This window comes from Cupressus sempervirens, chromosome 4, assembly GCF_028749045.1.
Source record: "Cupressus sempervirens isolate cs-2001-9-10 chromosome 4, ASM2874904v1, whole genome shotgun sequence".
NCBI classification, from domain to species: domain Eukaryota; kingdom Viridiplantae; phylum Streptophyta; class Pinopsida; order Cupressales; family Cupressaceae; genus Cupressus; species Cupressus sempervirens.
This window is the reverse complement of record NC_143121.1, coordinates 320,244,496-320,264,161: the sequence shown is the minus strand read 5'-3', so window position 1 is coordinate 320,264,161 and position 19,666 is coordinate 320,244,496. Positions and strand designations below refer to the sequence as shown.

At 33.9% G+C, this 19,666-nt stretch overlaps 1 protein-coding gene across 3 annotated transcripts; it reads left to right on the top strand.

Annotated features, from left to right (window-relative positions):
- Positions 1 to 13,583: 13,583 nt before the first annotated feature.
- On the top strand, positions 13,584 to 17,883 carry LOC149561321 (11-beta-hydroxysteroid dehydrogenase A-like). 3 transcript variants are annotated; one of them, XM_089825088.1, is made up of 7 exons: positions 13,584 to 13,753; positions 13,871 to 14,132; positions 14,473 to 14,665; positions 16,616 to 16,701; positions 16,849 to 16,980; positions 17,116 to 17,241; positions 17,539 to 17,883. In XM_089825088.1, exons 2-7 carry the CDS (start codon positions 13,935 to 13,937, stop codon positions 17,809 to 17,811), a joined length of 1,008 nt encoding a protein of 335 aa, XP_089681214.1. In that variant the 5' UTR covers positions 13,584 to 13,753; positions 13,871 to 13,934; the 3' UTR covers positions 17,812 to 17,883. The 3 variants fall into 3 exon arrangements, with proteins under 3 accessions (XP_089681214.1, XP_089681213.1, XP_089681212.1); XM_089825087.1 differs by having other exon boundaries at positions 16,837 to 16,980; XM_089825086.1 differs by having other exon boundaries at positions 13,633 to 13,753; positions 13,834 to 14,132; positions 16,837 to 16,980.
- The last annotated feature ends 1,783 nt before the right edge of the window (positions 17,884 to 19,666 follow it).

The following is a 19,666-nucleotide window of genomic DNA, read 5'->3' as shown; positions in this document are numbered from 1 at the left end:
GTGAAGATAGATTAATTCAGGAAAAGACTTGGTATTGCTGAATTGTAATTCATTTGTATTCTTTAAATTATTAATAAAATAATTTTATTGTTAGGCTATTGGCTATTATGGGCTCCACCATTTGTATTCACTATTTTAGAGGTGACGATTTTTGAGATAATGAATACTTGTATAAAATAAATTATGAGAGATGACGATTTCTTAGATAATGTGTTGAACAATATAGAGCTACTCTTAGATTTAGGTGAGTTCAAAATCATTTGTGACATAAGCATTTCTATGCCTATATATCACAAGTTGGATAAAGGAAGAATTTATTATTCAAACTTTATCCTATGTTTTGGTAGATCTTAACTTAGGATCAATTTGTGATATAGGATTGCCAATACCTATGAGTCACAACCTGGATAGATGAAGAATTTAACCATTCTTCAAATTTTATTCTGTGTGTATTGAATTTAACTAATAAGTCATATCACAAGATGGTTATATGACTCAGTATCATGTGTTCCATGATACTACTTGCTCAAAAGATTCAGATAGATATAGCGTATCAATCTGTGCTTATTCATCATAATTGATGATGCTAGATATGCTATCTCTCGGTATGATTATCAAGTTAAGAATGAGTGTTAAATTTCTAGTAGTGATATTCATACTAGTCTAAGTGTGCAAACCACACATTAATCTTCTCTCCTTGTATACCATTCTAAGGCATTATATACATTACACTTGGAAAATATGATGAGTGGTAATCCTTGGCAATAACCTTGTTATGCAGTAACTATAACTATTTAGTTATGTTAGTTAATACATTTGTTGTTTCCTTTTGAGCACCAATTTCTATAAGTGAAGTATGAGCCGACCTAAAGCGATTCATTTCCCTTTAAGGGACATGCTCTTTGGTCATGGTATAAGAGGTGGGTGTGATTGAAGTTTAAGGAAACACAACACATTGAAGTCTGCTCCTTAAATCAATTCTTCCCTAAGACAAATTGCAGAAATTATAAGCATTTCTAGAATTATTTCATTCAAACAAAACTGTTTATTGAAGATTATCTACACTAGACCTATATAGGTACAATATAAGTTTGATTCACTTAAGAATTTACAGAAACTTTACACAATATAACACCAAAAATTAAAATGGAGGGTACAAAAGAGGGTTCACCAAAATGTAACATATAAAGTTAAGGAAGGGGGTAATAAAAAAATTAGGAGAATGGGTCAAATGTAATGTACAAATTGTGATCTTTGCAAGATGTAGATTAATTGCCCCTTTTCTAGATGTTACATTAGAGAAAGTAAAAGAAGGACCCTTAAGCATAACATTTCAAAGAGACTCAAACTAGATCAAAATAACCTAAGAACATGCAAGGGGTGTCAATTCTAAATTTAAGACCATGTTCAAGATGTATACTCAAAGGAAAATTATCTATAGAATTCCCCCCCATGCCTAATTATAATATTATAGATATATTTGATTAAATGATTATCAAGTGCAAGTGAATTGACTAATTGAGATGCAAACAATGAAAGAATCAGGTTTGAGACATGAATATAGATGCTATAAGTGAAAAATGAAGTACAAACCTCACCTTAGAAGTCATTGAGGATGATCAACTCAGATCTTGAAAAGCTATTGTAAAAACCTATTGAAATTATAAACTATTTTGGATCCAGGACCTAGAAACTAATATCTTCAAATTCTAAAAATTTAAAGATCTCTAGATAGGGATGACTTGGAGGTCAAGAATGACTTGGGTAAGGGATGAGGCCATCCCTTACCTAATCTACACAAAAACCTAGAAATCTAGAGCTCTTCTTGCAACCTAAAAACCTAGTTCTGCAATCCAAGTTTGTTGCTACAAATTGTTGTAGTTTTGTACCCACAAAAAAGAAAAAAGTATTTTTTGTAGAGACGGGCTTGCCTTGGTTAGGCCTCGGCTAAGGAATCAACCTTAAAATATCAAGCATGTAAAAGTAAGACAAAATATAAATATTCATGCTATTTGTGAAACCTCCATGGAAGGATTCATACCTAATATCCACAAAGATTATGCTTGAATGACGATGTAGGATATCTACACAAATGCAAGTAGATCAACTACTACCAAATTATAGATCCATGAATGTAGATACCCTTGAATGCTTGAAAGATTTATCTCTTAAAACCACCTTGTCATATTGTTTGGATGGATGATGCCTTGGATGACTTTTTCTCTAAAATAATTATTTTATATATAATTTGAAATAGAAACCAAGAAGGGTTGACTCAATAGAGAAAGAAACAAATTTAAACCCCCAAAATGTGCTTGTGATCTAAGGCAAGATGTCTTGGGTAAGGGATGACCTTGTCCCTTACCATGGGCCAAGGATGAAGTCATCCCTTACTTGGGGATTAGAGATGACATCAACCCTTACCCTGAGGCTTCTAGACCTTAGGATGTGCACCAAGATCTTAGGAATGTAAAAAAAGACATCAAAAAATGCACAAAAAATCAAGAATAGGGAGAAATAAGAGCATATGTGAATTCATGGACCTAGGAGATCATTAAAGGGAGGGATAAAAGGTCTTACGAAGAGAGTTCTTCCATTTTAAGATGGTATACACACACACACACACACACACACATATATTTGTGTCTGTGTACATATTACATATACATAGATGCATACATGTTTTGTGTGTACGCGTGTGTGTATTTGTGTGTATGCGCGCGCGCGAGAGAGAGAGAGAGAGAGAGAGATTCCAATTGGTGTAATTTCACATTATAAAAAGTCATTATTTAGTTGAATCAAAGATAAAAGTTTTGTTTCCCCTTCATTAATTCATTTACCCTACATTGCCACTACACTGCCACCCCTCACCACTTGTCCCACTAATCACCTTGGTCAAAACAATTTGTGAAAATAAGTACATTACAGAGACACAAGTTTGGCATACATTTGTCTTGTGAATCTCTAGATGCAAGAAGGTTGTTATGAAGTCACAATTGTTAATTTTGGAAATGTAACATCTATGTCGATGACCACCAACTTTGGAAGGATACCCATTCTCTCTATTTGCCAAAAATTCCTTCATTTGGTCATCTTGGTGATTCTTACAACTTTAGGGACATAATTTATCTCTCTTGTTCGAAATCACACAAATTTATATATATTAAATTCATCATGTCTAATCAACCAAAACATCTTGCACTCTTTTCATTTTACTTCTATCGGGCTCTCTTATTCTAATTAAATCTTAAACTCAATTTTCAACTTCAATCATGTCTTTGTTGCTAGGAAATAATTACAAGAAATGAATTACAATCACCACCAAACACATGTATTCATTTATAAGTATTTTAAAATTCTAAATTCTAAACAAACTATGCAATTGACATTCACTTTATCTCATTCTTATTTTCACATGACCACAAATTTACCATCCTTATTCAAATACAAGTGTTAGCATTTTTTTTCAAAAAAAAAATCAACTATAACTTTGAATTGCAACCTATTTTATCCACTTAAACAGAACAAGTGAAATATAAATTACCCCACTCTAATTATTCAAGTACTTTACAAACAACACACCAACCAACATGTACAAATTTAGACTCTATCAAATTCTATATTACAAGCTTGATAGTTCACTTACTATAAATAACTTTTTTCCCGCACACACATGGATAACTGCATCGATTAACATGTACTATATTACTGTGCACTTGTATTTAAATTGATCTATTTTTTGACAATTCAAATTTTTCATGTTTTCTAATTCTAAACATTTTACATATTTCATATAGACCATTCTATCACCCTTTCATAGTCTGATTGAAATATTTGCACATGTGCATGCATAAACCAACAATTTATCACTCCTCTCTCTAATTCAATACAAATATTTATAGACTACAAAATTTACATCCTCTAAATGTAAATACACTATATAACTGAAATTGACCACTCCATACTCTTAGCTAATATAATGAAATAATTCAATATATTTTCTTAACCAATATATTATTTACAACATACAATCATATACAAAAAATATATCACATGCCTTCCCCTACAAATAAAATAGTTGTCAAATTTATTTCACTTTAATTCATTTATGTATATATGTTTTCACATATCTTTCTTTTTACTTCATTTTTATTATCATCTAACTTACAATACTTCAACATGATAAGAAACTCAAAATAATTGATCAACCTAGAATTTAGTAATCCATACTTTTCTATTGGGGTTTAATGGGTTGATTAGTATTCTACAAGTGGTTTTTGATTATACATCTAGGTTACATGAGAATAATTAACAAGTTTCCTAACTTTGGTGACTAACCATGTGGTTGTCATAAACACTAGTGATAGCAAAGATACTTCTAGAAGGTCAACCCTCTAATTGTGACTTGACATCTAAGTGTTAGAAATATAGAAGGAGTAACTAAGAGGGGGGTGCATCAATTACCACTAGAATAAATCCTAGATCCCTTGGATGTCAATCATAAAATTTAGACTTAGAAAACTAATTGCTGTTGTTACTCGGTAAACACATAGAAAATGCTATAACTCGGAAAATGCAGAGTGTGAATTACTTTAGTAGATCTAACATTAACAATAATTAATTTTTCAAGCATAAGAGAAATAACATGAACACATGAGACACTAGGATTTAACATGGAAACCTAGTATGGGAAAAACCACCAATGTAACTAGTTACTATTTTTCACTCTTCTAAAGTGAGCCCTGTTAGGAGCCGACCCAGTTAAAGGTTACAAAACACACTGTTAGGTGTGACCTTGTTAAAGGATTTAATCACCCTGTTAGGAGTGGCCTTGCAAGAGGTCTTAAAACAATTCAATGGAACTATCACCTTGTTAGAGGATTTACAACTGGCTCTTAAACCAACTCTATTAAGAGATTTTAGATCACTGCTACAATGGTTAGAGAGTAACAATGAAATGACCTAATTGTGATGCATCTGAATTGCTGATTATAGATCTCTATTCTGCTTCATACTTGATCCTTCTTGATCAAATAACACTTTTATGCTCCACAAGGATACCTGTTTATCCTTCAAGTTTGCTCTCACTCTTTTTCTTCTTAATTCAATCAACACACTTGAAAACCACAACTTGACCTTTCATTTATACCTTCTAGATTGTCAATTCGGCCCAAATTCAAATTACAATAACCAATAATCATCACCATAGTCGGCTAGAAACAATACTTAAAATAATTAAGCTTCTCATGCCAAAACAAAAAAACCCTTTATTAGTCAACCCTGCTCGGTGAACACTATTTCTGAGACAATTTCCTATGTTAACCAATAGAGGATTGGTTAACACTATGAACTTGCAAAAATGCTTTGGTAACCAAGTGAACTCGATTAGCACTAACTCTATCCAACTTTCCTTCATTAACCATGTGAACTCGGTTAACACTATTTTTTGCCATAATTCCCTTTAACACTCCAGTGAGCTTGGTAGACACTGCCTTCGTAGAGTAAACTTCAGGAATGCTTAGTAGACAAGGAAAACTATCTTGCTAACCAAGTGAGCTCAGTAAACACTAACTGACAACTGATATGACATTTGTGTGACATCAAAGACAACACACAATTAGACAATTGTATCCAACAATCTCCCTCTTTGGCATTGATGACAACACAATATGTCATAGCACAATGAAATTTGAGAACAAGACTTTCTCTGATAGAAAGTTTCTCCCTCTTAGACTTTTCACAAAAACTTCTTCTTTCATGCAGTAATCTCCCTCTCTGAAGGAATTACATAACTTCTATGACAGTATACTTCTCCCTCAAAAAGATATAAACAAATTTCAAAAAGATATGATAGTAAACTTCTCCCTCTTTGATAACACATGCCAAAGACAACACATACCAAATTAGTATCAATGTACCTTGAGTACTGATTCATAGGCAATATTCTTTTGACTATGCTGCATCAACTGATTGATCTTCAACTTGGTTTTTGTTGATGCATCACTAAAACTTCATTTAGTGAGCTTCGAATAGAGGAATGACCCCTAACTTACCTCTTAGATACAAGAATACATCCTTAGGTAATGGCTTGCTGAATATGTCTGCAATCTGTTATTTTTTATGGACATATTTTAATCTGATTTCTTTGTCCTACACTAATTCTCTAACAAAATGATATTTTATAGCAATGTGCTTAGTTTTGAAATGCATCATTGGGTTCTTTGATATGTTAATTGCACTGGTGTTGTCACAAAACATGACAACTAGTTTTTAGATCTCAACCTTCATGCCTTGCAACAATTGTTTAAACCAAACAATGTTAGAACAATTCACTACTACTACAACATATTTGGCTTTTGTCATGGATTAGGATGTGCAGTTTTGCTTCTTGCTTGTCCAAGATACCAATCTTTTACCAAAAAAGAATGCTCCACCACTTGTGCTTTTTCTATCATCAAGATCTCCTGCCCAATTAGCATCAATGAATACTTTTAGGTCTAGGTTTCCTCCAAGTTTTTACCATAAACCATAGTCCTCAGTACCTTTTAGATATCTCAAGATTCTCTTGATTGCCATCATATGATTTTCTTTGGGTTTAGCTGAGAATCTTGCCACTATCCCAACTACTAAAGCAATATCAAGCCTTGTGTGAACTACATACTATAATTTTCCAATCATTGATTTGTATAAGGTCTGATCTACCTCTTTGGAGTCATCATCTTTTGTAAGCTTTAGTCTAGTACACATAAGAGTTCCAACTAGTTTTGAATCTCCCATTCCAAACTTCTTGAGTATCTCCTTGATATACTTAGATTGAGTAACGTAGATACCATTCTTGTTCTGCTATATCTATAATCCAACAAAGAATTTTATCTCACCAAACATGGACATTTCAAACTCTTTGTTCATTTGTTCTAAATTTTTTTTGCATAGATCATCATTCCCTGTAAATAGAGTATCATCCACAAATATCTCTACCAATGCAATCTTGTTATCTGGTCCTTCCTTAATATACAAACTACTATTATCATTTGTTCTCTGAAAACCAATATGTATAACGTAGTTGTGTAACCTTTCACACCATGCTCTAGGAGCTTGTTTCAGACCATACAATGCTTTGTGTAATTTGTAGACCATGTCCCTTTTGTCTAAATTAACAAAACCTTTTGGTTGTTTAATGTAGACTTCTTCTTCAAGAATATCATTGAGAAATGCATATTTAACGTCCATCTGATATACTTTGAAACCTCTATGAACAACATATGCAAGTAGGGTCCTAACACCTTCTAATCTTGCAACAGGAGGAAAAGTCTCACCATAATCAATTCCTTCTTCTTGAGAATAGCCTTTACATACCAATCTAGCTTTGTTTCTTGATACTTGTCCATTTTCATTCAACTTATTTCTGAATACCCCTTTTGTTCCAATCACATTTTTATCTTTAGGCCTAGGAACAAGGGTCCAAGTTTTGTTCTTCTCTATTTGTTCTATTTCTTCATTCATAACTTCAATCCAACTTTCATTTTTCAATGCATCTTTAACACTTCTAGGTTCAAAATCAATAAGTAAACATTTACATTTTAATTTGCTTCTTGTAATAGTACCTTATGATTTATCTCTAATAATATGATCAGGTGCACAATGCCTTCTGACATACTTGGCCAATACAGGTTCTTTACCTTTTGAATGAATTGCAGTGTCTTCATTTTGAATCTCAATTCTGGCTCAGGTCGTTCAGACTTGGTAGGTATTGGCTCAGTAGCTTCAGAATGTGACTTGAGTCCCTATGACTCATTTGTATTTTTTGCAACTCGGTAGCTGAGGAAGACTCAGGAGGTGAAGTCTCCTTATTGTTAGATGAGTCTGACAATGTATTAGGTTTGAAGTAAAAAAATCTTTTGTAATCTTCTAGTTCCCTTTTTCTTTCTTCTTTAGTCTTTTCTACAAACTCATCAATTCTCACATGTGCACTTTCTATGATTTTATGAGTAGACAAATTCAAACATCTATATGCCTTACTTCTTCAAAAAAATCCTAAGAATATACCTTCATCACCTTTCACATCAAACTTGCATTTTCTAGACTCTTTCAAGATATAACATTTACTTCCAATACTTTTAGATAACTTACATTGGGTTTGTAGCCATACCATAATTCATAGGAAGTTTTATGTGAGTCCTTCTTCAATTGAACTCGGTTCAAAGTATGAATTGCAATGCTAATGGCTTCCTTCCAGTATTTGATAGCAACATTCTTTTCAATCATTAGAGTCCTTGCACAATCCATGATGGATCTGTTTCTTCTTTTAGTTATTCCATTCTGCTCAGGAGTACCAGGGGCTGATACCTGTCTTTTAATTCCTCTTTCAATGCAAAAGTTATTGAATTCATTGGAGATGGATTCACCACCTCTATCTGATCTTAAGCAATTCAATCTTTTCCCTATTTCCTTCTTTACTCTTGCCAAATACCATTTGAATTTCTCAAATGCTTCTAACTTTTCTCTAAGATACGTAACAATCATCATTCTAGAGTAGTCATCAACAAAAAGAATAATTTTTTTTCTCCACTATAACTTTCTATTCCAATGGGTACACATAGGTTAGTATGCACAATTTCCAAGACATCTTCAAAATAATAATTTTTACTCTTAAAACTAGTTTTTCCCATTTTGTCAATCTGACAATTTTTGCATAAACCAACATATGGTTTCTTCAAACTAGGAATACCTCTTACTTTTCTGAATTTTCTTATCTTGACCATATTATCAAAGTTTACATGACATAGCCTTTTGTGCCATAACCAACTTTATTCTATTTGAGCAATAAAACATGGGCAATCACCAAGATCAAGATAAAATAGGTTACCTCTTGTTTGTTTGCCCGATCCAATCAGTTTTCCTTTGTCATCTAGCAGTCTTGCCTTGCCATGCATGAATTCTACCTTGAATCCAATGTTGATTAGTTGTGCTACACTTAGCAGATTATGTTTCAGTCCTTCAACCCAATAGGCATGTCACATACAAGTTCTTTGGTTAATGAGATTTGGCCTTTCCCTTTTATACAGCAAGGTTCATTAGTTCCAAATCTTACACTACCTCCATCATAATGTTTAAAGTGTTCAAATTTTGTTTTGTCTCCAGTCATATGATGTGAACATCCACTATTTATGATCCATGTGTCATTTTTACTAACATGAGAGATAAGTACCATCTTATCTTTTTCTTCATCAGACTCATCTTTTACAGCAATGTATAGTATCATCTTCACTGTTATCAGAATCTTTAGCTATAAAAAAAGTCTTCTTACCTTTGTCCTTGTATGATTTGTGATTTTTGAAATCTTTTTTGCCTTTGTACTTGTGACTCTTCTTCTCATCATTGCTTTCTTTGTTTGGGCACCTGGCAGTAATATGACCAATCTCTTCACATGAAAAATAGATTAGGAGAATTTTACCTTTGTATTTTTCTCTGCTTCTAAAATATTTCTTTGCAAGTAAAGCTTCAACAACTTCAAGATCACTATCAGAACTTTCCTTTGTTTCCTCTTCACTTTTTGACTGAATGTCCTTTATTTTCTTGCCTTTCTCCTTGAGTGAAAGTTTAGCTTCAAATGTAGAATCAACATTTTTGGAAGCTAGAACATAATTGTCAAAGTTGTCTAACTCAAACGCTGTCAATCTTCCTACCAAGACATCCAAACTTAACTTGTGATTTGGATCACACATCTTTTCTTGAATAACAGATACTCTAATTGCATAGATAGGAAGCAATGTTCTAAGAACTTTACTTACAATAATTTCTTCCTTGATTTCTCCTCTAGAAGCTCTGATTGCACTGACACTAGCTTTGATTCTTTCCACATATTTGGCAACATTTTCATCTTCTCTCATTCTTATCTAGTCAAACTATCCTCTAAGGCTTTTTGCTTTGGCTCTCCTTACATTGTCATCACCACCATAGATGTCCTTTAGCTTGTTCCACATATCAAAAGCAGTTTTGCAATCTTTGATCTCATCAAATTCATCATAGTTGAGAGTAGATGCAATATCAATCATCATGGAGTTATGGTTCTTTTTCTCATCAAGATCTCCAACAAATAATGTACAAGTAGGAGTTTTGTATTCTTCATCAAGGTATTTCAAGCTTGAATCACTAATGGTGGTCAGATGAAGTCTCATGAGTCCCTACCATGTTGAAAAGTTGTCTCTGTTTAGCTTTGGAATCTCTCTCTTATAAGACATCCTTTTTTTTAGCTTAGGTCCTTGAAACCTTTCCTGCAAGCACCAAAAGCTCTGATACCAATTGTTGGAAATATAGAAGGAGTAACTGAGAGGGGCGGGGGGGGGGGGGGGGGGGGGGTTAATCAATTACCACTAAAATAAATTCTAGATCCCTTCGATGTTAACCATAAAATTTAGACTAAGAAAACTAATTGCTACTGTTACTTGGTAAACACACAGAAAATGCTGTAACTCGGTAAATGCAGAGTGTGAATTACTTTAGCAGATCTAACATTAACAATAATTAATTTTGCAAGCATAAGAGAAATAACATGAACACATGAGACACCAGGATTTAACGTGGAAATCCAATATGGGAAAAATCACCAATGTAACTAGTTACTATTTTTCACTCTTCTAAAGTGAGCCCTATTAGGAGCCAACCCAGTTAAAGGTTACAAAACACACTGTTAGGTGTGATTCTATTAAAGGATTTAATCACCTTGTTAGGAGTGGCCTTGCAATAGGTCTTAAAATAATTCAATGGAACTGTCACCTTGTTAGAGGATTTACAACTAGCTATTAAACCAACTCTATTAAGAGATTTTAGATCACTGCTACAATGGTTAGAGAGTAACAATGAAATGACCTAATTGTGATGCAATTGAATTGTTGATTACAGATCTCTATTCTGCTTCACACTTGATCCTTCCTAATCAAATAACAATTTTCTGCTCCACAAGGATACCTGCTTATTCTTCAAGTTCACTCTCACTCTTTTCCTTCTTAATTCAATAACACACTTGCACACACTTGAAAACCACAACTTGACCTTTCATTTATACCTTCCAGATTATCAAGCTGGCCCAAATTCAAATTACAATAACCAATAATCATCACCATAGTCAGCTAGAAACAATACTTAAAATAATTAAGCTTCTCATGCCAAAACAAAAAAATATTTATTAGTCAACCCTGCTCGGTAAACACTATTTCTAAGACAATTTCCTATGTTAACCAATAGAGGCTTGGTTAACACTGTGAACTTGCAAAATTTCTTTGGTAACAAGTGAACTCGGTTAGCACTAACTCTATCCAACTTTCTTTTGTTAACCACATGAACTCGGTTAACACTATTTTTTGCCATAATTCCCTTCGACGCTCGAGTGAGCTTGGTAGACACTACCTTCACAGAGTAAACTTCAAGAATGCTCGGTAGACAAGGAAAACTGTCTTGCTGACCAAGTGAGCTCGGTAAGCACTAACTGACAACTGATATGACATTTGTGTGACATCAAAGACAACACACAATTAGACAATTGTATCCAACACTAAGGATACACGTTAATATTAAGAAAGGTTGGTTTGAAATTAGAATCTCTCTTATGACGAAATTACCAAGTCCACAATGTTTGCACCCTTGTACTTGCAAGACCAATTAAGTTCTTCCAACTTATGTCACGAGTAGAGTATTACCAATATTTGATTGGTTAAGGTATCTAAGCACACCATTAGCTATATCATGCCATTAATATGAAATGCTTTAATTACAACATTAACAATCTATTCAATACAAGTGGCAATCCATCATGAAATAATTAGCTATTAAAGTTATTAGAAGTCTAAAATTTATCATTTAAATCATCATAAGCATCCAAGCCAATAAGGTATGGCTAATGCTCAAAACATCAAGATTTTCTACCTTTGTATTAATTAAACTGAGATAAACTGAGACATCATACGTTTAGAAAAGAGAAAAGAGTTTATGTGTGCGCAATATTTTTAAAAATTGTTGTTTCAATTGTGTGGTCATGAACTTCATCATGTGTGTTGGGGATAACTTTTACTTATATTGTGCAAGTAGCAACGAGGCCAAGATTGTGGTGGATTTTATGATAAAATTATACTTTTTTTTTCAAGGAGAATTAGTAAGCTAGCCCAACAATATAAAATTTAGCTCTAGTCAAGGTGAGATCTCTATAAATCTTCAAGGTGATGGATCACATATTAACAAAATAATCATTAGATAAAGTTTGATGAAAAAAAATTCAAAACATTCATGAGACTAATTTAAAGCCCTTAATTGAAAACCCCTTATTTAAAGCAAACATGTTGAGGGAGTAATTAAGACAAAGATGAGTCAATTAGAAAAGAATTTCTTGGCTCCTTAGGTTGGGGTCCCATGGGCACCCACTTGCTTAAAAATAGAGCAATTGCAATTGAGCTTTTTTAGGAACATTTAAAGGGGGAGCAGTCCCATGAATTTTAGATATAAATTTGCTTAAAAAATTAGCTCCTAAATTCAAGGAAGTGGGTGGTCCCATGAATTTGGAAATGAAATCAACGCAAGATTTTAAATTTATGATAATATAAATTGTTCTTTTTAGATTTTTTGGCCGGATTATTTCACTTTGGAAGGAAAATGAAGGGTAGGTTCTTGCGAAGTGGTAGAATTCTTCCCTAGTTGGTGGGGCTATTTCCAGCCCCACCCCATTTTCATTTGCTCAACTAAAAAGTTGGGGCTCCTAGTTAATAGGAAAAGATTCAAAATTAAGCTTTAGCCCCCCCCCCCCCCCCAAAAAAAATCGTGGGACCTCCAACTCCTTAAATATAGAGCCCAAGCCCCCTCCATGGGACCCCTGCCTTACTCTTTGAAAAGATCGACTAAATTGAAAAGCTAAGCACACTTGAATTGGAATAGTATTGGGATGAATGACCTCTTGTAAAGGCTCAAAGATTCACCTTGGAGACATCACCTAGAGATAATGATTGCTAAGTGTTCCATTCATTCTCATAAAAAATGTGTTCCATTCATTCTCATAAATAAAAAAATTATTTTCTCATTAAAATAAATTCTTGAAACCATTATTCAAAAAACATATACACGAGTCAATAAACATTTATTAGATTTCCACAATCTATTAGTAAATATCAATTTATTTTTAGATTCGATTGTGTGTGTTTTTAGCATTAACATTTAAGATCACGCTCAATGATCCATCATCAAGAAGAGAGAGATTGAGAACGTGGTCTGAAATATTGATACTAAAAGCACACAATCATATAAAAAAGAGTCAATAAATTTCACTCTCAAATTTCATCAATAGAAAGTATGGTCCAAAACATTGATACTAATAAGTTAATAAATCAAGTGTGATTTGAACATTGATACTAATAAGTTAATAAATTTCAACAATAAATTTCACTCTCAAATTTCATCAATAGAAAGTATGGTCCAAAACATTGATACTAATAAATTAATAAATCAAGTGTGATTTGAACATTGATACTAATAAGTTAATAAATTTCACTCCCAAATTTCATCAATCCATATAACAATATCGTCCTTCTACAATTTCACTTGCCTGTCAATCAATTGGAAATGCTTTTCAAACTCGCGAAGACACTACCTAAACAATCATCTCCAAATTAAAATGTGATGTCAAGATTGGTGCTGCATGCTCAAAAGGAGTAGCGTGTATACTCTTTCCTCTCTGGACGACAACTGGGTTCGGTGTGCTTTCAAGAGATAGGTAATTTGTATCATCGTTTTCGCTCAATTAAATGCACTTGCTGAAGCAGGCATTCATTTAAGCTAATTTTTTTCCCGAAGTCTGCAACGTACACATCATCGCTGAAAACACCAACAGATGGCAGCCATGCTGCATTCTCCTCAGCATAGAGAATGGTTGTCCAACGTCTCAGCCATCACAGATGATCAAGAAAATGATGAAAACATTGTGGAATTGGGCGCGGGATGTTGCATTCTCCGTCTCCCTGCTGCTTATGCTCCCCTCTGCAATATCTTTCTGCAAATCGTTGAACTTCGTCAATCAAATAGTGTGTGGAATCCCTATCAATGTGAAGGGAAATGTGGTTCTCATCACAGGAGCCTCTTCCGGCATTGGCAAGGTGATTAAGATTGTTGCCATTTTTGTTTTACACTCCAGTAATGAATTGGGTATAAAAGAAATTTTAGGGAACTTGAGTATATTAGGGCATCATTTGAGTTAAGGGGTTTCACTGAACTTATCACGGAGTTTTAATTTCACAAATTTTAAAACTTGTTAGTGTTCTATGCATAAGGATTGTACGTTCATAAGCTTCGAATTGGAACCCTAGGTTTGTTAAACTTCATCTAGGTCAACCGTGTTACACATCTGTAGTTTTGAAAATTTGAAGCGAGATATTTAGGTTTTTGGTCCTTCGTATAATTTTGGTCTCTTTAGTGATGGGGGTTTCTTTATTGCAGTGCATAGCGCATGAGTATGCTAAGAGAGGTGCAAAATTGGTTCTGGTAGCGAGGAGGGAACAGAGGCTTGAAGAAGTAGCGGAGGAGTGCAAAGTCTATGGTGCAGAGGATGCCCTTGTTCGGCCTGCTGACTTGACGAATCCAGATGATTGTAAGAGGATTGTTGACTTCACAATCGCCAGCTTTGGACGTTGTTAAGTATCTTTGCTTTTACATCTGCACATAATATCATGTTTCTCTATTTAATGTCAAAATTCACTGGCAGAGTTTATATGTAGAATGATTAGTTTTTAGTTCAATGTCAATGTTAACGGAGCATTTACATAGCTAGATAGTCTTATTTTTCTGGTGGCTTGCACCCAGTCTCATCCCCTTAAATGTCAAATATTTGAGGTGAAGCATATCTCCACTGCAATGCAATCTTGGTATATTGCATTAGAATGAGTGAAATTGAAATTTAGAATATATTACTTCAGTGATTAGCCTTGCAGCTTTTCTTAAAATTGATAATAGTTAAGATGTAATTTATGTTTTATAGTTGCAGAACTCACCAGACAAGTCGCCGCCCAATAAGTTGTTGACACGAGAAAATGCTAACAATTGTAGTTTTTAATTTTCAAAATTTGTCCAAATTCATATAATTTAGCTTTCTCTTTCACTCATCCAAATGCTTGTTGACAAGTTTAAAACTTGCCACAAGTTTTTGCTTGCCGGTAAATGCTTAAAAAAAAATCACAATGTTTTAAAAATACATGTCCAAATTCATCGTATGTAGCTTTTCTTACTTGTCATTAAAACACGAGTTTAGGTTTTCCTGCCCTCTAACACCATCAGCTTCTCAAACTTGTCCGAAATAATAAAATACACGATTTTAGGTTTTGCTGCCCCTCAAATATATTAGGGTCTTCACTTTTAAATCCCACCCTATTGAGATCTCTTAAAACCCCATCACACTAGTTTTTTCTGCCCCTTCTAATTAAAACACATTTAAAAAGATTTTTTTGCCCCTTACTGCTGCTATCTATACTATCAGCAAATAATTGCTGCCCTTCTATCACACTAGTTATTGAGATCCCTTGTAATTAAAACACACGATTTTAATTTTTACACTTTGCTTCTCTTAATTGTAATTAAAACACATGATTTTAGGTTTAGGTGGCTCTCTTCTAATACCATCAGCTAATCATTGCTGCCCCTCTAACACCCTCAGCTGCTCAAACTTGTCCAAATTCATATTATTTAGGTTTTTAACCTGTAATTAAAACACGTGATTTTAGGTTTTGTTGCCTCTCTAACACCATTGGCTAACCATTGCTACCCCTCTTAACACCATCATCTGCTGCCCCTCAAATCTATTAGGGTTGTCACTTCAAAATCCTACCTCCAAACCCCACCCCACTAGTTATTGAGCTCTCTTGCATCCACTGGTTATTGGGATCTCTAATAAATTATATGAAGTTATTGTTGATTTTTTCCTTTAGTTTTTAAAAAATTTGAACCAGCAAATAATTGTTAAATCCAAGTTTTCAACTATGATATGTATCATGTGTCAAGAAGCTTCAAAGTTAGATTCAAACAAGGATTAAAAACCCCTTATAGTTTAGTAGCGTAACTATGATGTATTGAAAGGGCTGAAATGTTTAGTAGCATAACTATGATGTATTGAAAGGGCTGAAATGTTTTCAACTTAAAAGGAAAATTCAATGGAATATTGAGTGCTCTTGGATGGCAATTTCTAAAGGCAATGCAGATCTGTGATGGATGGGCATCTCGAGTCACTGCCAAGCCTGAATTTTCTAACTATAATATGTACCATTCATAAAGAAGCTTAGTTGTAAAACTATTACGTATTAAAGGGCTAATTGTTAAGTGAAAATACAAATGGGATATTGGGAGGGTGCTCTTGGATGGCAATCTCCAAGGTCAATCTAGATCTTTCATAGATGGGTATTTCATTTTGATGGAATTTGAAACTTGGTCCAGATGATGAAAACGTAACTTGGTGAAAGTGCCAAGTTATTAGGTAAATCGTTTGCATATGCATAGGGAGATGAATTTTTTAGTGTAGTGCATAACTGACAAACCTTCATTTGTTAATCCAGGCCATATTCTTGACTTGACCTTTGTCTTTGCTGTATTACAGTGAATGTTCTAGTCAACAACGCTGGAATTGCTGAAGGGTCCTTATTTGAAGAATACAAGAGTTCGTCACGGTATCAGAAAGTCATGGTAAATCCCACTTCATTTTCAGAGTATTTAGGCTTTCTCTGATTTTGGTGCTCTTCTCCATATCATCAATATGGTTGATCAGAAGTTAAAAATAGGTTAAGGACAGCATATCTACTCACCATCTTTTGCTTCGAGATGAGAATGCAGGATATTGATTTCTGGGGACATGTATACACTACCCACCATGCTTATGAACACCTTCGACGCACCAGGGGTCAGATAGTCGTTACAGATTCCATGACTGCATTTCTTACTTACCCATATTTGGCAGTTTATAGTGTATTTTCTCAACTTCTTTCTTTCCTTTTCATACCAACATTGATAAATTGAATCCTGATTTATGTCTGAGTAGGAAGAAAAGCATTTTCATAATATTCTCAACAATTCCATAGCTTTTTGGTTTTTTTTCTCCAGGCATCCAAATCAGCATTACTAAACTTTTTTGAGACACTCAGAATTGAATCGACTGGTAAATCCATAACAATTACAATCGCTTTTCCTGGTTTTATACACTCTGAATTAACAGCAATGGAATCCTCGGTAAGAATTTCATTCATCAGTGATTTGTAAAGTTCATCATACCTCAGTAATCTGTGAAGTTCAGACTTTTTTATTTATTTTTATCAAGAGTTGATATTAATGGTAATATCAACTCTTTTTCACCTGCTTAAGTAGCTCATCCAAATCAGACTACTAGGTGGGCTAGTGTTAATTTCATATATCTTGACTCCATTGAAAAATAGAATATTCTTTAAGTGTATCACAACTGAAAGATTATCGTTTAGGAAGTGGATGGACAATAAAGATGAATAATGCTAATTCTTTATCCAATTTCAGGGAAAGGTGCCATGGTGGTACCCTCTAATGAAAACAGAAGATGCTGCCAAGGCAATTGTGGAAGCTGCATTGATGAAGAAACGACAAGTTATAACCCCAAGCTGGTATTCGGCCTTTCTGTGGTGGAAATTAACGGTTCCAGAAATGCTGGACTGGACCCTAAGAGTTTTCATCTTGGGAAAACCCCCAACAACATTAATAGAGACCATGTGCAACGTTCTTTTGGGAAAATCAGACACACAATCACTGTTTGAAAGACTAAAGCTTTCTTGAGCTCTATGAAATACTATCAAATAAAATGGTACCCATCAGTTATTACTAATGAATAATTTCTATTGAAAAGTATGTTGCTGAATCTCTTAGAATACAAAAATAAATAGAAGACTTCGCTTTACCCTGTTGAAACAATGATCTCAGGATACAAACCATCATTTGTAGAAAAATTAAGATATTTGTTAAGCAACTACCTTGACCCCTGGTTCGCTGGTTCGGGCTCATTTGATCCCCGTTGCCATTACAGGTAGGCTAGTCTGAATCGTGGGAGTTTTATTTCATTCAATTTTGTTAGTTTTAATCACCATTGATAGAAGGAATTTTGAAGAGAAGAGAATTCAATTAGCTGCACATTTTTGAAGAGAAGAGAGTTCAATTATCTGCACATTTTTAAGGAATCAGGCAGAAGCACTATTACCAAATAAAAGTTCCAAAAAAAATTCACAGTATAGAGACCATTTCAAAGAATTCAGAGGACGGCTCTATTTTGGAAATTTCTTAATTTTATCATAATGGGTTGGTAAATATGAGATTAAATAAATTATAAATAAATAAAAAGTCTTAGATGCCTAAATAATTGGAAGGAAGTAAAATGACAAAGATATAGGAAACAAAAGATAAGTGGTGAATGTGGAAAGGAGACAAAATGAGAAAGTAGTAGAGAAAGGATTTCACAAATATTGAATGCAAAAGAGGAGAGAGGAATGAGGGGACAATATTGAATGGAAAAGAGGAGAGGAGAGAGGAATGAGGGGACAATATTGAATGCAAAAGAGGAGAGAGGGATGAGGAGACAATGAGGAGAGAGGAAGACAGAACTGAAATTGGGCTTGGTACATATGAGATTAAAAAAAAATTAATTAAAAAAGGGAACAATGAAGAGAGAGGAAAAAGTGGGCTTGGTAAATATGGGATTAAATAAATTTTAATAAAAAAAAAGTCTTAGATACCTAAATAATTGGAAGTAGGTAAAATGACAAAGATATAGGAAACAAAAGATAAGTAGCGAATGTGGAAGATGAGACAAAATGAGAAAGTAATAGAGATATGATTTCACAAATATGAGATGAATGAGGGGACAACGAGGAGGCAAAGTAGGTAAAATGACAAAGATATAGGAAACAAAAGATAAGTAGCGAATGTGGAAGATGAGACAAAATGAGAAAGTAATAGAGATATGATTTCACAAATATGAGATGAATGAGGGGACAACGAGGAGGCAAAATGAGAAAGTAGGAGAGAGGATTTGGAATGCAAAAGAGGAGAGAGGAGAGAAGAGAGGATTTGGCAAACAATGAATGTAAATGACGTGAAATGGCAATGTAGGAGGGATCGTTCAACAATTAGTGAATGTAGAAAAGGATGAGAAGCAATACTTTGGGTGCTAGTGTCCTTTTTTGGCATTATTGTCCCATCCATGTGCTAGCTTTTTGTAGTTCCTTTTAGGAATTATAGTTCATACATTATATAGTGAGTACTTAGACCTTAAATAAAACTTAAATTTTATATAATACTCTAGGTTAGGTTACATGTAGTTCCAGTCTTATGGAGTATTGTGATAGTCTAAAATATTATTTTGTGCACTTTTGTGCACCATAGTATGTCTAAAGCATTTCTTAGTTGTAGGGTTTGCTTGGTTCATGAAAATCTTTTCCTTGTGCAACGTCACATGATAATAGTGGAATCATGTTTGATTGCATTGGTGCATTGTATTTTTTTTAAATGTTGTTTTCTTAGCTAATGTCACATGGGTCCTAGCTAATGTCACATAGGTCTTTTGTGCAAATTTGCACAAATGATTACTATGATAATGTAATAGGTGTTAACATGGTAAATTAGGAGTGAACTTCAGAAG

Coding starts and splice junctions, on each gene's coding strand:
- LOC149561321 (XM_089825087.1), top strand. CDS start 13,935: ATGATCAAGAAAATGATGAAAACATTGTGGAATTGGGCGCGGGATGTT. Junction 16,702..16,836: donor CACGGTATCAGAAAGTCATG/GTAAATCCCACT, acceptor TTTTGCTTCGAG/ATGAGAATGCAGGATATTGA. Junction 16,981..17,115: donor CATATTTGGCAGTTTATAGT/GTATTTTCTCAA, acceptor TTTTTTCTCCAG/GCATCCAAATCAGCATTACT.